At 35.7% G+C, this 13,931-nt stretch overlaps 1 protein-coding gene across 8 annotated transcripts in view; it reads left to right on the forward strand.

Annotated features, from left to right (window-relative positions):
- axo (axotactin) overlaps positions 1-13,931 on the forward strand; it is a 78,577-nt gene that overhangs the window by 40,669 nt on the left and 23,977 nt on the right. For 7 of the 8 annotated variants that reach the window (XR_015536124.1, XM_087352519.1, XM_087352520.1 and 4 more), the window contains 10 exons: positions 947-1,084; positions 1,484-1,634; positions 2,709-2,874; positions 3,091-3,247; positions 3,830-4,008; positions 5,325-5,421; positions 6,662-6,870; positions 7,660-7,816; positions 8,612-8,676; positions 9,441-9,530. Coding sequence is in view for 7 of the 8 variants with exons in the window: in XM_087352519.1 (XP_087208645.1) it covers positions 947-1,084; positions 1,484-1,634; positions 2,709-2,874; positions 3,091-3,247; positions 3,830-4,008; positions 5,325-5,421; positions 6,662-6,870; positions 7,660-7,816; positions 8,612-8,676; positions 9,441-9,530 (1,409 nt within the window). In the remaining variant the exon portion in view is untranslated. Of the gene's footprint in view, positions 1-946; positions 1,085-1,483; positions 1,635-2,708; positions 2,875-3,090; positions 3,248-3,829; positions 4,009-5,324; positions 5,422-6,661; positions 6,871-7,659; positions 7,817-8,611; positions 8,685-9,440; positions 9,531-13,931 lie in introns of those variants that run through there. The other variant, XM_087352521.1, reaches the window with a different exon arrangement.

Raw genomic sequence — 13,931 nt, forward strand, 5'->3', positions numbered from 1 at the left:
CCCCATTTAATTTATTTGTGTGTCACAATGGGCTTAAACAATAAGATAAGGAACACTTAAATGGGGGGAACTTAATATGGCAGATAAAGGGGCTACAACTACAGATGTAGGGAAAAGCTTGGCTTGAGAAATGTTAATCTCTGTAATGTGGGAGTAGAGGATTTAAAACCCTGTACTATGGAGCTGTTTGCCAGATACTTAACTCCAGAATTAATGGTCTAATGATGCGTGGTCAGTTGTATCTTGTATAAGGCAAAATACGTAGACAATAAAGGTTAAATGGTGATTGTAAAATTGTGCTGTAGTACAGAGAGATATCTCTGAACTGATTGACTGACTTGCTGCTCTATGTACTGTCATTCTGTCTGCCTGGCTGACTGATGTGTTACTTTTTCTGATGGCCTGACTTACTAGCTGGCCTGATGGTCAGTCAACTGATCAATGTGTTTGTTGGTCTTTGTTACTGACTAACTCAGATTTTCCAATAATTGTGGCACTTAGACCACTAGTGGTCCAGGAGCTTCATTTGGGTGGTTTATGGAACAGCTGGAATAAGAAAATTAATAAAACCTGTAAACAAATAGTACAGAATTGCCAAGATACTTCTAGAGTAAATCAAGTACTGTACCAGCTTCTTTATCCTCATCTTTAGCATTGGTAGCACAGCACATTAAAATTATTAAAGAGCAAGCAAAAAAATCACTAAGTGGTCCATGAGGAACCTCAGCAGTTTTAAAGTGGACCAGGGGAAACAAAGTTTGGAAACTAGTAGACTGGTGCCTGATTTATATTTCTGATGTAGCCCCTTATTACAGGATTATCCCTTAGTTATTTACATGAGGCAGATAGAACAATTTTTATTTTTAATTGATATTTCTGTGTTTGAAGGCTGACAAAAGAACATTCTACATTGATCCCTATATTTTGTATTTCACAAATTTTTCAGGCATAATTGCAGGATGCAAAATGAAATGTGATGACCAGCCATGTAAGAATCAAGGACTCTGCATAGAGGACTTCCAAAAGCAAGAAGTGACCTGTAACTGCGAGCGCACATCTTTCTATGGAGACTTTTGTGATGAAGGTATATGTTGGGGACACTGAGGTTGTTTCAGGGTGAAATCAATGAAAATGAGATGGGCCAGGCATTTAGCACACATGAGAATGTTAAGAAATGTGTAACAAATTTTTGTTGGAAAACCTGAAGGGAAGAGACCAGTTGAGAGACCTGAACATACAGAAGAATAATGTTAAAATGGATAAGGCTATAGGGTGGGAGGGTGCTGACTGATTTATCTTGCTCAGAAAGTGCCAGATGGCTGAGTTTTGTGAACTTGATAATGGATCTGCAAAAACTTGGTATGAGAGCATTAAACTGCCTAGTTAGTAACTTGACTTTTGGATATTAATATAGCATTATTAGTGTTCTTTGTGTATGTTCCTAAAACATAATATCAACATGATAATTAATTTTTATTTGCAGAGAAGGGTGCAGATTTTAGTGGTGATACAATGCTGCAACGAAAATTTATTCTAAATGGATCTGTAGACCAGATTAGTGTGCACCTTGCTTTCTCGAGCACTGATATTCGGCAGAGAAATACAGTGTTGCTGTTGCTGCAGACAGAAAATAAGTGAGTTGACCCCTTATGAATGACATAACCTGTTCTGGTGTAGATGTTAAGAGAGCTTTATGTCGCAGTTTGTTTCTGTTAGTGGTAATGTTCCATCAAACATGCAACATCCAATGTAAGTCTGTATTATTAAAACATCAACTTCTTACTAAAAACATTATTGATGTGACTATGAGTTATACACAACTTGTTTAACCAAACTGACCGTTTTCAGGTGTTAAGATTTAGAACTTAAAAAGCAAGTACATTTGGTATATAAAATTACACGTGGCTTATACTATAATGGGCACAGGAAGCAAAGAATAAAAATATGGTAAAATTGTAAAAGACATGCACTATGATACAGAAATGTGAGTATAATAAAAATGCTATGCAGAACTATAATCTTCATAATGTTGTACATGTGTGGGCTTACTGTTGTGGCTAGTCATACTTATGTATTTGATAAAACCCTAATTCAGTAATAATGGTTGAGGAATACATGAGTGTACCAAAAATAAAGTGAGCAATTATATGATGTAGTCCCAAATGGTAGAAATACAACAGAAGATGGGCACCTAGATGCAAGTTCCAAGTAGAGTGGTCCCCCAGGTTTGTATGCCAGGAACACAATTAACTAACCATCTAACTAGATGGCTTAGGGAACCACCACCAAATTAACCAAAGTCCTCCACCAGTCCCTGTCCTCCAGGAATACAATTAATGGCTAATAATACAACAAATAAATAGAAACATTCTGGTATTTGGATGATTTGCTGGGCAGAAGGAAAAGAATTATACCAGTTCTGTCCATCTCCTGTGGTATGTGTAGCTCAGTAGGAAGCATTGGTTCAGATTTTCTTACAACTTTATGTAACATGTGATTGTGCATTCTATCAAATAATTTTATTGCAGTGATATGGAAATCATGTAAGTAAGAACATATCAGAATTAAAGATTCAATTCAGACTATCTGTTAAGATTAAAATATTTGGGCCTGGTGCAGAACTCGGTAGCTTGTACAGATTTATGGCAGATATAGAGTACAAATCAAATGAACAGTCTATATAATGTGTAAAATTTTATTTTGTGCAGGCAGAGCTACTATCTGCTTGTGGCATTGACAAGTGAAGGAGGACTGATATTTGAGGAAGATAGAGAAGGTTCAGCATCTGGTGCCCGAGTGTCTGATCGGAATTTTCTGAATGGAGCAAGACATTCTATCTACTACCACAGAGAGGGTGACCGTGCTGTGTTATTGGTAAGGCACTTGCCGAAATTGATTTATTTTATTTTAGCTTTACCTGCCAGCTAGATTTTAACTACAGGGTTTACTGGTTTAGTGGTATGCTAGTGACATGCAACTGGCTAGACTGTTCATAAGCCATGATACATTGTAGATAAATGTTAGGCTAAGAATCATTGAAGTCACTAAGAGTGAAATGTGTTTTGAAATTGATGATCATTTTGATTGCAGATTGACCGTGAACATGTAATGCTTACGCCCATCTCTTTCCTAAGTCATTCTGATGTCCCAGAGGGGGATCAGGGAGCCAATGAGGTTCAGGTGGGAGGGCTTAACACCAGTGATCCACGCTTTGCAGTCTATAAAAACTACAAAGGTTGCTTGTCAAGTAAGTGGGTTTGTAAGACTTGAAGTCCTAGTTTGTCTGCTTTATGACATTCTCTATCATGTAGTTGTTAGAGGTAGCTGGTAATTTTTAAGATTCTTTACACAAAATGCATGAAAAGAATATAATGGTGGCGTCATGGTCATCTGTCTGTTTATGTAACTATCTATTTCATCACTGAATCTATTGAATTTGCAGTGATGACATTTGGGTTTGGAGAGTCTACACCAAAGTTGTTTCATGAGTTTATATTAAAATAATATGATTGTCTTTGAAGCCTCAGATTGAACATCTCAGTTATGTAAAGTTGGTATATGGCATAAAATATATATCTCATTAAGTTATGAAACTGTTATTAGAACATTTGTGTATGGTGTATATTTAAAATGTATAAGGAAAATTATTCATGGCTGTGTGTAGTGTTGAATGGTTTGTGTCTGTTCATTAAGCTTGTGCTAATATTGTGTGGTCAGTGGGCATAGCTTGATTTATTGGATTTGTATTAGAAGAGTTAAATGTTTGAGTCTGTAAAATATTTTAGGCATCTTGATTTATTATCAGTATGTGATTTTCTGTATCTCTCAGATGTTTATGTGGAAGTGAACTCTGATGTAATGAAACCCTTGGAAGAATACATGCTCTTCACCAAGATGGGCAGCGAGAAGGTGAATGTGACGAACCCATTGGGAGTGAGAAGTGCGCAGTGTGCATTTTTTGACGTGAGCCATAAGCCTAAACCAAGCCCATCACTAAATATCAGTCTGGTGAGTGGTGAATATTAGACAGCCATGAATTTGGTTGATAGACAAATATTTCTAGGGTCGTTGGCATAGCAAAATGAAAGTATTTCAGTCTATGATATCACGTATGTGTCTGTATAGATCTCTAAGTTGTGTGGTAACATGTTACAAAGACATCTGGTAGTGATACAAATGGCACAAAAACTTTCACTAAACCTTTTGAACCCTAAAGAACATTGTGCCTATTGTGAATACTTTCCAGTGTTTATTAATGTTAAAGGTGTACAATTTGATACTCTTATTGTATATGTGCTTTTTCATAAAATATTACATTGTCCGGCCAAAACAGTAATAAGATTTTTAAATATTTAGCATTATCATTAAACAAAATGGTGTGTGAGTACCAGTTTGTTACGTGAAATACTGTCACAGGGTTATGATGTATTGTGCAACTTATGAGTTATTATTTATTACCACTTATTTATTCCACATAGGTTTTCTCAGGATAATTTCTTGCACCATTGTAAATGAAGTATTACATACCTTATCAGATGGTGGCACCAAGAACATGCCTGCTGTTGTTTTGTTTCATGTGAAATAAAAATCAATTCTGTAACTTGTCTGTGCAATATCTGATGCTTGGTTCCTTGGTAAAATGTTAGTAATGAAAACTGAGAAAAATGTTCTGTTAAGTTATGGAAACCATGCAAGGGAAATTTTGTACTGTCAGTAATGAAGTGTAACTGATGGTGATGTGTTTAGTTCTTATCTTGTATCAATCCTTTTGTAGTGAAACCAGTGGTCTCCGATCATCTTTCATGAAGTCTAGTGTATCATGTCACAGAATGAGTTGAAATATTTTAAAATCATCATCACACACTGAGTTGTTCATGACAAAGTCTTCTCTGTCCTCCAGCAAATGCTCCATTTGTACATACTCACTCTTCTCTGCTTTCTCTTGCATATCTTCTCTCTTGGCTTTCTGCCTTATACCTTGCCTTCCTTTTTCTTCTGCTTCCTCCCAAGACATTTCCACTTAGGTGGGTCATCTGACAGTCAAGCTTCTCGCTGTTTGTCCATAATGATACTTGTTTGTTGCTGTTCGTATATGCTCATGTCAGTGTATCCTTAATTCCAGCAAGTGTTCCCATTTTGCCTAATGTCCTGGATTTGAATTGTATCTCTTCTTTTTGTTTATTAATACTCTTAAAAAAAGCAGACTTTTCAAATGTTTGCTCTAAAGTGATGCTAAACCCCATGCAGAGATAGCATTTATTGGTTAGTGTACCAGTGGTACCTACAGATGTTGGAACTGCTGCATTCCATTTTTTGTTATCCAGGGTACAGACAAAACTTGGATTTTGGATCCTCCAGTTAAAATTCCCTATGAAACGCTGTGGTCTGATTTGTCCAGAGAGGAAGATGAGTCAACAAGAGGTGAGTAGCAAGAGGCAACATACTTACCTGTAGCAGTTTTCTTATGACCCAAAACATCTTCATTTGACATTTATTTCTGTTCTACATTAGTCTTTATGTCTATAAACCCTGTATACTTTCATGGACACTAAGATAATAAGAATTTTGTTTCAATAGTTTGGTTCTTTGATTGTTGAATGATGCTTTTTCAGTTGCATAATACTGAATGGTGATATTGGAAGGACATGAAAAAGAAGCATTTGTGGTAGATATGATGATACTGTTGTAGGGTCTGTCTGCAGGGACTGAGGAAAACAATGTAAAATATCAGCCAGACTGGAGACTAGTTTAAAATTCAGGACCTAACAAATATGATGCAAGTATTTTGAGCACTCAAAAACAGCACATCATATTGGTTTTCCGGCTTGAACTGTGTTATTGTGTTGTAGGGAACACAGCCATATCAAGTTCAAGTTCAAGCTTGTGCTTGCTTTTGCAGTGGTGAAGGCGTTAATTTCTGAAGTTGGGGCATCTATGGGGTAAATTGATTTTACCCATAGTGGTGGAATAGTGAGGATGATGACCAGAAGAGCAGATCTTCAGCTTAATGTTACAACTGAGTCACTGGAAGCTTGGTTTTCAGAAATGTTTTGTTTTTCTGAGATAAAGGAATAGCTTAAACTGGATTGTACTGGTCTTAAATGGAAGGCCGTAAAACAAGAAAAATGTAGTGACTTATACTAGACCTCCATGTGCCCACTGTTTTGGTAGAGTTGATAAGGACTGAAAATAATTTATTGAAGTTCAGTATATTTAATGGTTGCAAAATGTGAGTTTCCACAATGGTTTTCAGTGTATGTAGTATTGCCACTGAAGAAAATTATTTGCTTTTGCTTGGTAAAAATGTGTTTAATCATGGTTTGTGTCAACACAGAATTTTTTGTCAAATGGCCTTACACCAGCAAGCACCATTAGATGACTTTCTTTAACTCCAATTCTGTTCGTGCAACATCCTCCAACACTTCTCACTTTTAGAGTAGTTGATTACATTTCATATGCATATTATTATCTGTAACATATTGCTGTCCAATGTAGGAAGCAGACTGCTTTCATTATAAGACTGTAGGTAATTAATCCTCATGTTCCCCAAACTCTATTTTCACCATCGTTTCTCAGCACTCTTTAATTGGGGTAGCCAAAAATGGCATCTTCTACCAATGTAATCCTCATATGTACCAAGGATATGTTTTCTTTGTTCCAGTGATCTTTATTGTGATGTGTGGTGTGTTTGTGATCATTATGTTGGGTTCATTGTGTGAAGTCTACCGGGTGTATCGCAAACATAAAAGGAGACAAGAGGAGGAAGAGGAGGAGGCAGATGCATCAATAATGTGGCACCGCAGTGGACAGCCTGTGAAGTTTCAGGAACAACCGGTCAACTCCAATATCAAGATGACAGCATACAAGAATGTGAGTTGGGCATAATGATTAACATAGTACCATTAACCACTTATTGGTGTTTATTGATCCAATGAAATTTGATTGAATTTCAACTATCAATAAATATTTTAATATGGGTTGCATGACTTTCCAGTCATCGCCCTGATGACGGAGGCAGTATGACCTCTGAAACGTTGGTTAACATCGACCAGACTACACAGCGCAATAACCCAGAAGACAGAAATCTTCACTTTCCAGTCACTCTGTAGAGTGCATGGTACTTGTAGAAAAGACACAAATATGTTATGTCATTTAGAACAGCAAGCTGTGACCTATTTTATAAATGTTGTCTGCTGTTGAAAACCTATTGAGAAATGTAGGTATAGATGGGAGGGTAATATTAATATGGATCTTAAGAGACATAATGTGTGGAGGTGTAGACTGAATTCAGTGAGGTCTGGATAGGATTCAGTGATGGCCTTTTTTGAAGTGATAATGAACCTTACACTCCATAAAAGTGTATACTTTCTTGACCAGATGAGCAATTGAAGATGGCTGTCTTCTGGATTGTTGTGCTGTGTAGTCTAGTAGAAGTTTACCGATGTTGGCAACTTCCTACCAGAATACATGACACAACAACTCAGAAGACAGCCATCTTCAGACACACCGCTGTGAAAACCTTGAATCCTACACAGATGAGCAATTAATCAGCTTCCAAGAATGACTGTACAACATGTAGATAGTCTGTTAGTTGGCTGTTGCAAGTAACTTAAATAACTGTTACATTACTGTGTACTGCACCGTTCACATGTGTTTCAGATCCCACAACAAGATGTAAAACTTAAACCTTCTGTAAACAGTTCAGAACAGAAGCCTAACATAAAGAATGACTACAAACAAATACCAAATTCAGCATCAGCCAATGGACAACATGATACAGTAAAGCCAAACAGCATCAACATCAAACACAATAGTGGTAATGTACTTTTCTATGCATCACGAGACAAAAATTGTTGTTAGTTGTTTTTAGAATCTGTACTATATGATTTATTAGCTCTCTTGCCATTTGTGTGACTTTGAAGATTGATTTATTATTGAGTTATTTTATAGCACTCTTTCAACTACATAGGTTATATAGTGTTATACAATATGGAAAGATGGTAGTGAATAGTGCATAGGTAATGATTTCAAAGTTGGTGTTCATAGCCTGTTAGAATATTCATTTATGAAATGTGCTTGGAGAGGCTGAGTAAAACATGGGAATCTTACTCAGGATATCAAACTGCATAACTAAAATAAATTTGAACTGGTTCTAGATCATTACTGCTACACCAACCTGCTTGATACCAGACATAAACAAAACTATGTCATTGTGTGTACTTGTATGTGCATAACATCAAAGGGTTAATATTAATAGTGTTGTCAGCATCAGTTTACTTGTCATACTAGCCTCCCTCTGTCCTGGCTCACCTTCTCTAAATTATGTGGATAATACCTGCTAATGTAATTATGTTGAAAGTAATGCCTCCAGCGAACTTTCTTCCCCCCTCTCTTTCTCCCCCTCTCCTCACTTTGTCATTTCCTAAATGAACCAATCTGTGTCCCCAGCTCTTGTCTCTTCTATCTTGAAGGTGTAGGTAGTTTTTTTCCCTAAATATTAGAAGGTTCTTCTTTATTACTTCCTGGGAGATGTCATCTTGAGAACTCACATCTAATTTGTATTGTTCATCAGTTTGCTCATCTCATTTTGTTGTGATGTATTAAATTTCAGGGGCCAACCCAGATCAGGAACTGAACTGGGATCCCATGGCAGAAAAGACTGAATTACTTCCAGAAGTAAGTCAGTGAGTGTGACTGTACTGCTATGAGTTTGAAGCATGTAATGCAGAAAGGGCTTAGCTCCAAAGAAGAGGCTCATAACACACTGTAATAAAGAAAGCGATTCTTTATTACAGTGTGTTTTATAAAAACTATCTTTTAGGAAGAAATAATGCCAAGTTGGTTAATAGATTTTAAATCAGTGCAACTGCATAGGTTGTTCAAACCTGTCGTGACAATTAAAAAAAATAAACTTCATTTTAACCTTATTAATATAAATGTTGATAATAACAAATCCTCTATGCTGGATGTAATAGTTATACTTCTGTAATTTTTTTGCTAGAGCCTTATGTGACAAATCATGATGTCCCCTGATGAGGTGAGGCTGGCATTAAAGTAGCGAAGCCTTTATGAGACGTATAAATTTGTGAAGCCTGTTACTCTGTGGGAAGAACATGGACTGAAAATGTTTTTGAACAAAGTGCTGAGGAGAAAATTTGTACATATGAAGATGCTGTAGCAGGAGAGCTGAGCTAATGACATATGAGGAGCTTTGTATTCTTTACTTAATATTAGTATAATTGGATTGACGAGGGTTATGAGAAATGCATGAAAAGTTTTAGTTAGATAACTTTTGAGGAACAGACAACTTTGAAGACCTAGGCATATATGGAAGGATAATATAAAGTATTCACTTGTTTTCCACAAATGGTGCCACATCCTTTCCCTGTACCCTTGATTATTTGTATAGTCATGTATAAACAATCTGTGTGGTGTTGCAGTCACTAGAGGACATCTCAGAGAGCATAAACAACAATGCTGATGGGGAACGGGAGAGTGAACGGGAAGATGACGACATTTTGAACAAGCCAGTGAGTATGAATAATGCGAAACTGGCTCCGCTTGGCTCTATTAGTGAGGTTTCACTGGATACCTATGGCTGAACAGTGTTCTCTATGTGGCTGCCTGTATAGAGAATTTAATACTGAATCACAGAAATTCAAAATTTCATAGCAAAATGGTAACACAGGAAGTGGTTTTATGATTTTTGTTCACACTGAAGCTTTCACATAGCTTCTGGGAAGAAATTATAATTTAAAGTAGTATGTGCAAATTTGAGTCTCTGTGTGACAATAACTATAACTTTCTGACCTTGGAATCAAACTTTCTGACATTTCATATTAGTTAAAAATTTTACCATTCATATTTAATAATTTTAATGATGTGAAATGCTGAATTTGTATGATTCGTTATGAAATTCCATGTAATTATACCCGCTTCAAAAAATCAAGAGTAGATAGAAGAAGAAGGAAATTAGTAAGAGTTGTAGTTCAACTTGATGCTGCTGGACATATGTATTTCAAGATTGCCAAAGGTTCTGGCTTTTTAAACTGCCAGGTCAAAGCAGAACTCTGAAACAGTACAAGTCCAGTTATTTTAACTGAAAGTAATATTATTTAAATTACCATCTTGATTTTGAAGGTGGGGTGTTTTATGACAAAACCTACTCCAGTCTTATCTATTCTTCCATAAGCATCCCTATTGTATCAATGTGCATTCTTTAGTTGATATTTTTTATACGGGTTTACAACTAATGTCTGTCTGTCTCTATATGATTTGAGAATTTCTGAATGGGTTTTTATGAAATTTTATATTATACTTTGTCAGCATATTCCAGCTTTGATTAAAATCAAACAATGATATTGGGTACTTGACTTAATGACATACATGTGTTTTTATGTGTGGAATTGACAATGGTTAATTCCTGCATGGGAGATTGCAAAGGAGAAGGTATCATCTTCTAGACAGGTACCAGATACCCGACCCACACAAAGGTGACTGAACTTTAAAGTTGCTGGTGTTGTTTGCAATGGTCAAAGGTCAGTTCTGGTGAACATGCCAGAATGTTTAGGAATACTATTGTAATCTATGCCATTGTATCCTTTCTGGTTACATTTTTCAGTATTCCATAGGTACTTTGTCCCTACCTCTTTTAAGCTGCTAATATGTCTCATTATTTATATCTAAATTCTTGCTCCATTTGTCAAAATAGGGAAGCACTGTTACTATGTTTTATACAACTGAGCTTTCCTGAAATTTCCAAATTGCCAGTGATATCTCATATCAGTTCTGTAAAATACCCCAGCACTATAAATAGCTTCTCTTTTGAAGGATTTGAGGTTCTCATGATGGTCACTACAAAGATGGCTGTCTTCTGGGTTGTGCCATGTAGCCTGGCAGAAGTTCACAACCATTTTAGAGGTTGTTTCTGCCTCCATCAGCAGACAGCAAGGATCTATGAAATGCTGGTAATCTTCAGCTAGACTACATGGTGCTACAACCCAGAAGACAGCCATTTTTGTAACTTCTTCTTTTTCTTCTTGTTATTTCTCTGTTTCCCATGGAAATGTGTGGAACACACTCAAAATTGTTTCTGAAAATTTCTGAATGTAAATTGATCAGAACTGTGTTGGTAGAACTGTGCTTACTGGAAATATACTGTATTTCCTGGCAAGAGTGAGGTCATATCTTATATTTTTTATTTGTGTGTACACACTTGTTTACACATACATATGTAAATATATCCGTGTTACACATCTTAAAAATTGTGAAAATACCAGAAATTTGAAGAAAATTTAAAAATTGATTTTACTTGTATTTAAGTCTTCAGGTTTTTACAGGAGTTTGTTCAGCCTTTGTGTTTTTGGGTTATAACAGATTATGTCAGTGTTCTTGGTTGTGATGCCATGTGGACCACTCTGGGGTATACACTAATGTTCTGGAGAAACATTGTCTCATTGTTCAAACCTGAAGATGGAGACAGTATGTTTCTCTGAAACGTTGGTATCTACCTGTGAGTCCACACAGCATCACAACCAGTAAGAACAATATTAGCATCTTCATCGCTGTGAGAACCTCTAATCTCACAAGAGAGAATTATGCTTTAATGCATGGTAGACGAGTGGCATCACACATTAGGTTTCTTTATTGACTATCTGTTCATTGTTTGATCACAAATGTAAAAACAGTGAACTGCACATTTTTATTGGTACTAAATGTGACTTACATGGTTTTTGTCTTGGTGTATTTTTATGTAGGATGTAGTTATTTTGATTTTTGAGGATTGACTGAGACAGAACTACATTTAGTTTACCCCTGAATTTCTTTAAGTTCACTCTTAAAGCGAGCCTTTAAATCTTCTACATGGTTTAGCATTAATATTTATAATATTTCTGTTAGTTTCTATATGTACATATTATGGCTGCTATACAATGGACAGTTATTAAGTCAATTCAGGAGAGGTTGTTAACTGAATGCTTGATTAAACTGAAACAGTGTCATTGTACAATTTATACAATGATATTGTGTTATCCATATTGAAAATTTATTTAAAGATATGTGCTTGTCTACTTTTACTTTTAACTGCCCCATGTAAAAGAGATTTGAATTTGAACAGAATTTAGTTTTGATATTGTGCATATGCAGAATTGGAGTAATAATACTCTGAAATGGGACCAATATGAGACTGTTATTTGACAAATGGATAAACTATTCATTCTCTGTAAATAAATTTCTGTTGAAGGTTTTGATATGAAAGGATGCAGCTCCATTTTTATAAAGTTGTGGGAAAATCTATATAGTTTATATAAATGTATGCATGTGAAAGAGCACCTCAGATGTATTTATTCAGCAAGAACAGTTTTCATGGCTCTGAAGTGGAGCAGCACAAGGAGCCCATTGTCTTTTCATGGCATGGATATTGGAATTGGAGATTGTTACATGTTTGGGTAAATATAGTATCCTGAGTTAGTGTTATACCATTACATTGAACTGTACTAAGGCCTGTTGGTCTAGAAAATGAACTACCTAGTTGGGCAGAAGTCAGGAAGGTTGGTAAAAACTGTAATTAGAGCCATTGGCCTTAGCAGATCACTCATAATTCATAATTAGTTACAATAATTAGACATTTTGCCTTTAAACTTCAGAAAGTCAATTGAAAGAAAACCAGATTGAAGTTTGTGAAGACAACAGATTTGATCTCTTTGCTGTTGCATATCTGATTTACTTAATTAGATAAATTGAAGGGCTGTCAGTCTGAGTCGTAGGTTTATTGAGTTTAGAGCCACGAGTAAAAAGATTGGCAAACCTGTCATAGAAGTGTCTTAACAGCTCCACTTAAAACAGTATTCCACAATATAAAGGTATTTATAATAAAAATTAATAGTGTAAGAATTAGGTATAATATAATATCACTTAAGTCGATAAGTATTGTGTTCAACATGTAGCTGTTTTACTGCATATTGAAACTGATCACTGGGCATGTGATACCTCAATAGTCTAGTTTATATGTAATACAAACACTGTACTTAACTGATGGTCATATGAAGTACTGTAACTCTTCCAGATCTTGAGCACACAGTTGTGCAGGCCAGGGCAGTATTTGTGCTCATATCTCATCACACCTGGGTATTTGAATCCTGTACTGCACAAATATGTTAAAACTCTTTAGAATCCATTTTTTCTACAGGAAAGCATCAAATGCTGGAATCAAAAATAAAAACACAAATGAAAAGAATAATAATATATTTTAAATATTCTACAGATTTTTATTTTTTGTAAAATTATAGTTTCTAAAAATGTATACATTACTGATAACTTGGATCTGAAAGGGTTAGTGTTATATCCAATGTTAAGAAATGTAGAAGAACTGAGGTCCAATAGCAATTGTCATAAATACTGATTGAAGTACAGAATGATCAAAATGTTACACAATCTACAATAAATGCAATTTTTTTAGTTACCATAACATATTCTTAATTTACCATCGTTTTCCATATGATTTCAGTATACACACTTCCAAAACATCTTGAATGTGATCCCACCTTTTTTGCAGCATGAACATTTGTTCTTGTTCAAATACAAAGCACTGACCTGTATCCATTATGGCAGAGTATACAGTGCATTTGTTCCCTGATAAATTGGAATGCAGCTGTCACTTCCCAACTCCTAATGGGAACTGCATGGCTCACTGTCAAGTGCTAACAGCAGCTGCCACTAAAATTATTCACACAACAGTGCAACTGTGTCTTCCATCATATGTGAATATGGTTTGATATACTATTGAATGACATGTTTTTCTGTGTGAAACATATGAAATGTGATTCCAGTAGAAAGTGTCAGAGAAAATATAAATTTGCCAGGATCACAGTTCCAAACACAAGTATCCATGAAGTTACTGACGAAGTCAGGTCTAGTGGGTCACTTCTGGACAA

Source organism: Zootermopsis nevadensis, unplaced genomic scaffold (assembly GCF_977971745.1).
Source record: "Zootermopsis nevadensis isolate Lab colony 2312 unplaced genomic scaffold, Znev_1.0 Znev_ptg000021l, whole genome shotgun sequence".
Taxonomy (NCBI): domain Eukaryota; kingdom Metazoa; phylum Arthropoda; class Insecta; order Blattodea; family Termopsidae; genus Zootermopsis; species Zootermopsis nevadensis.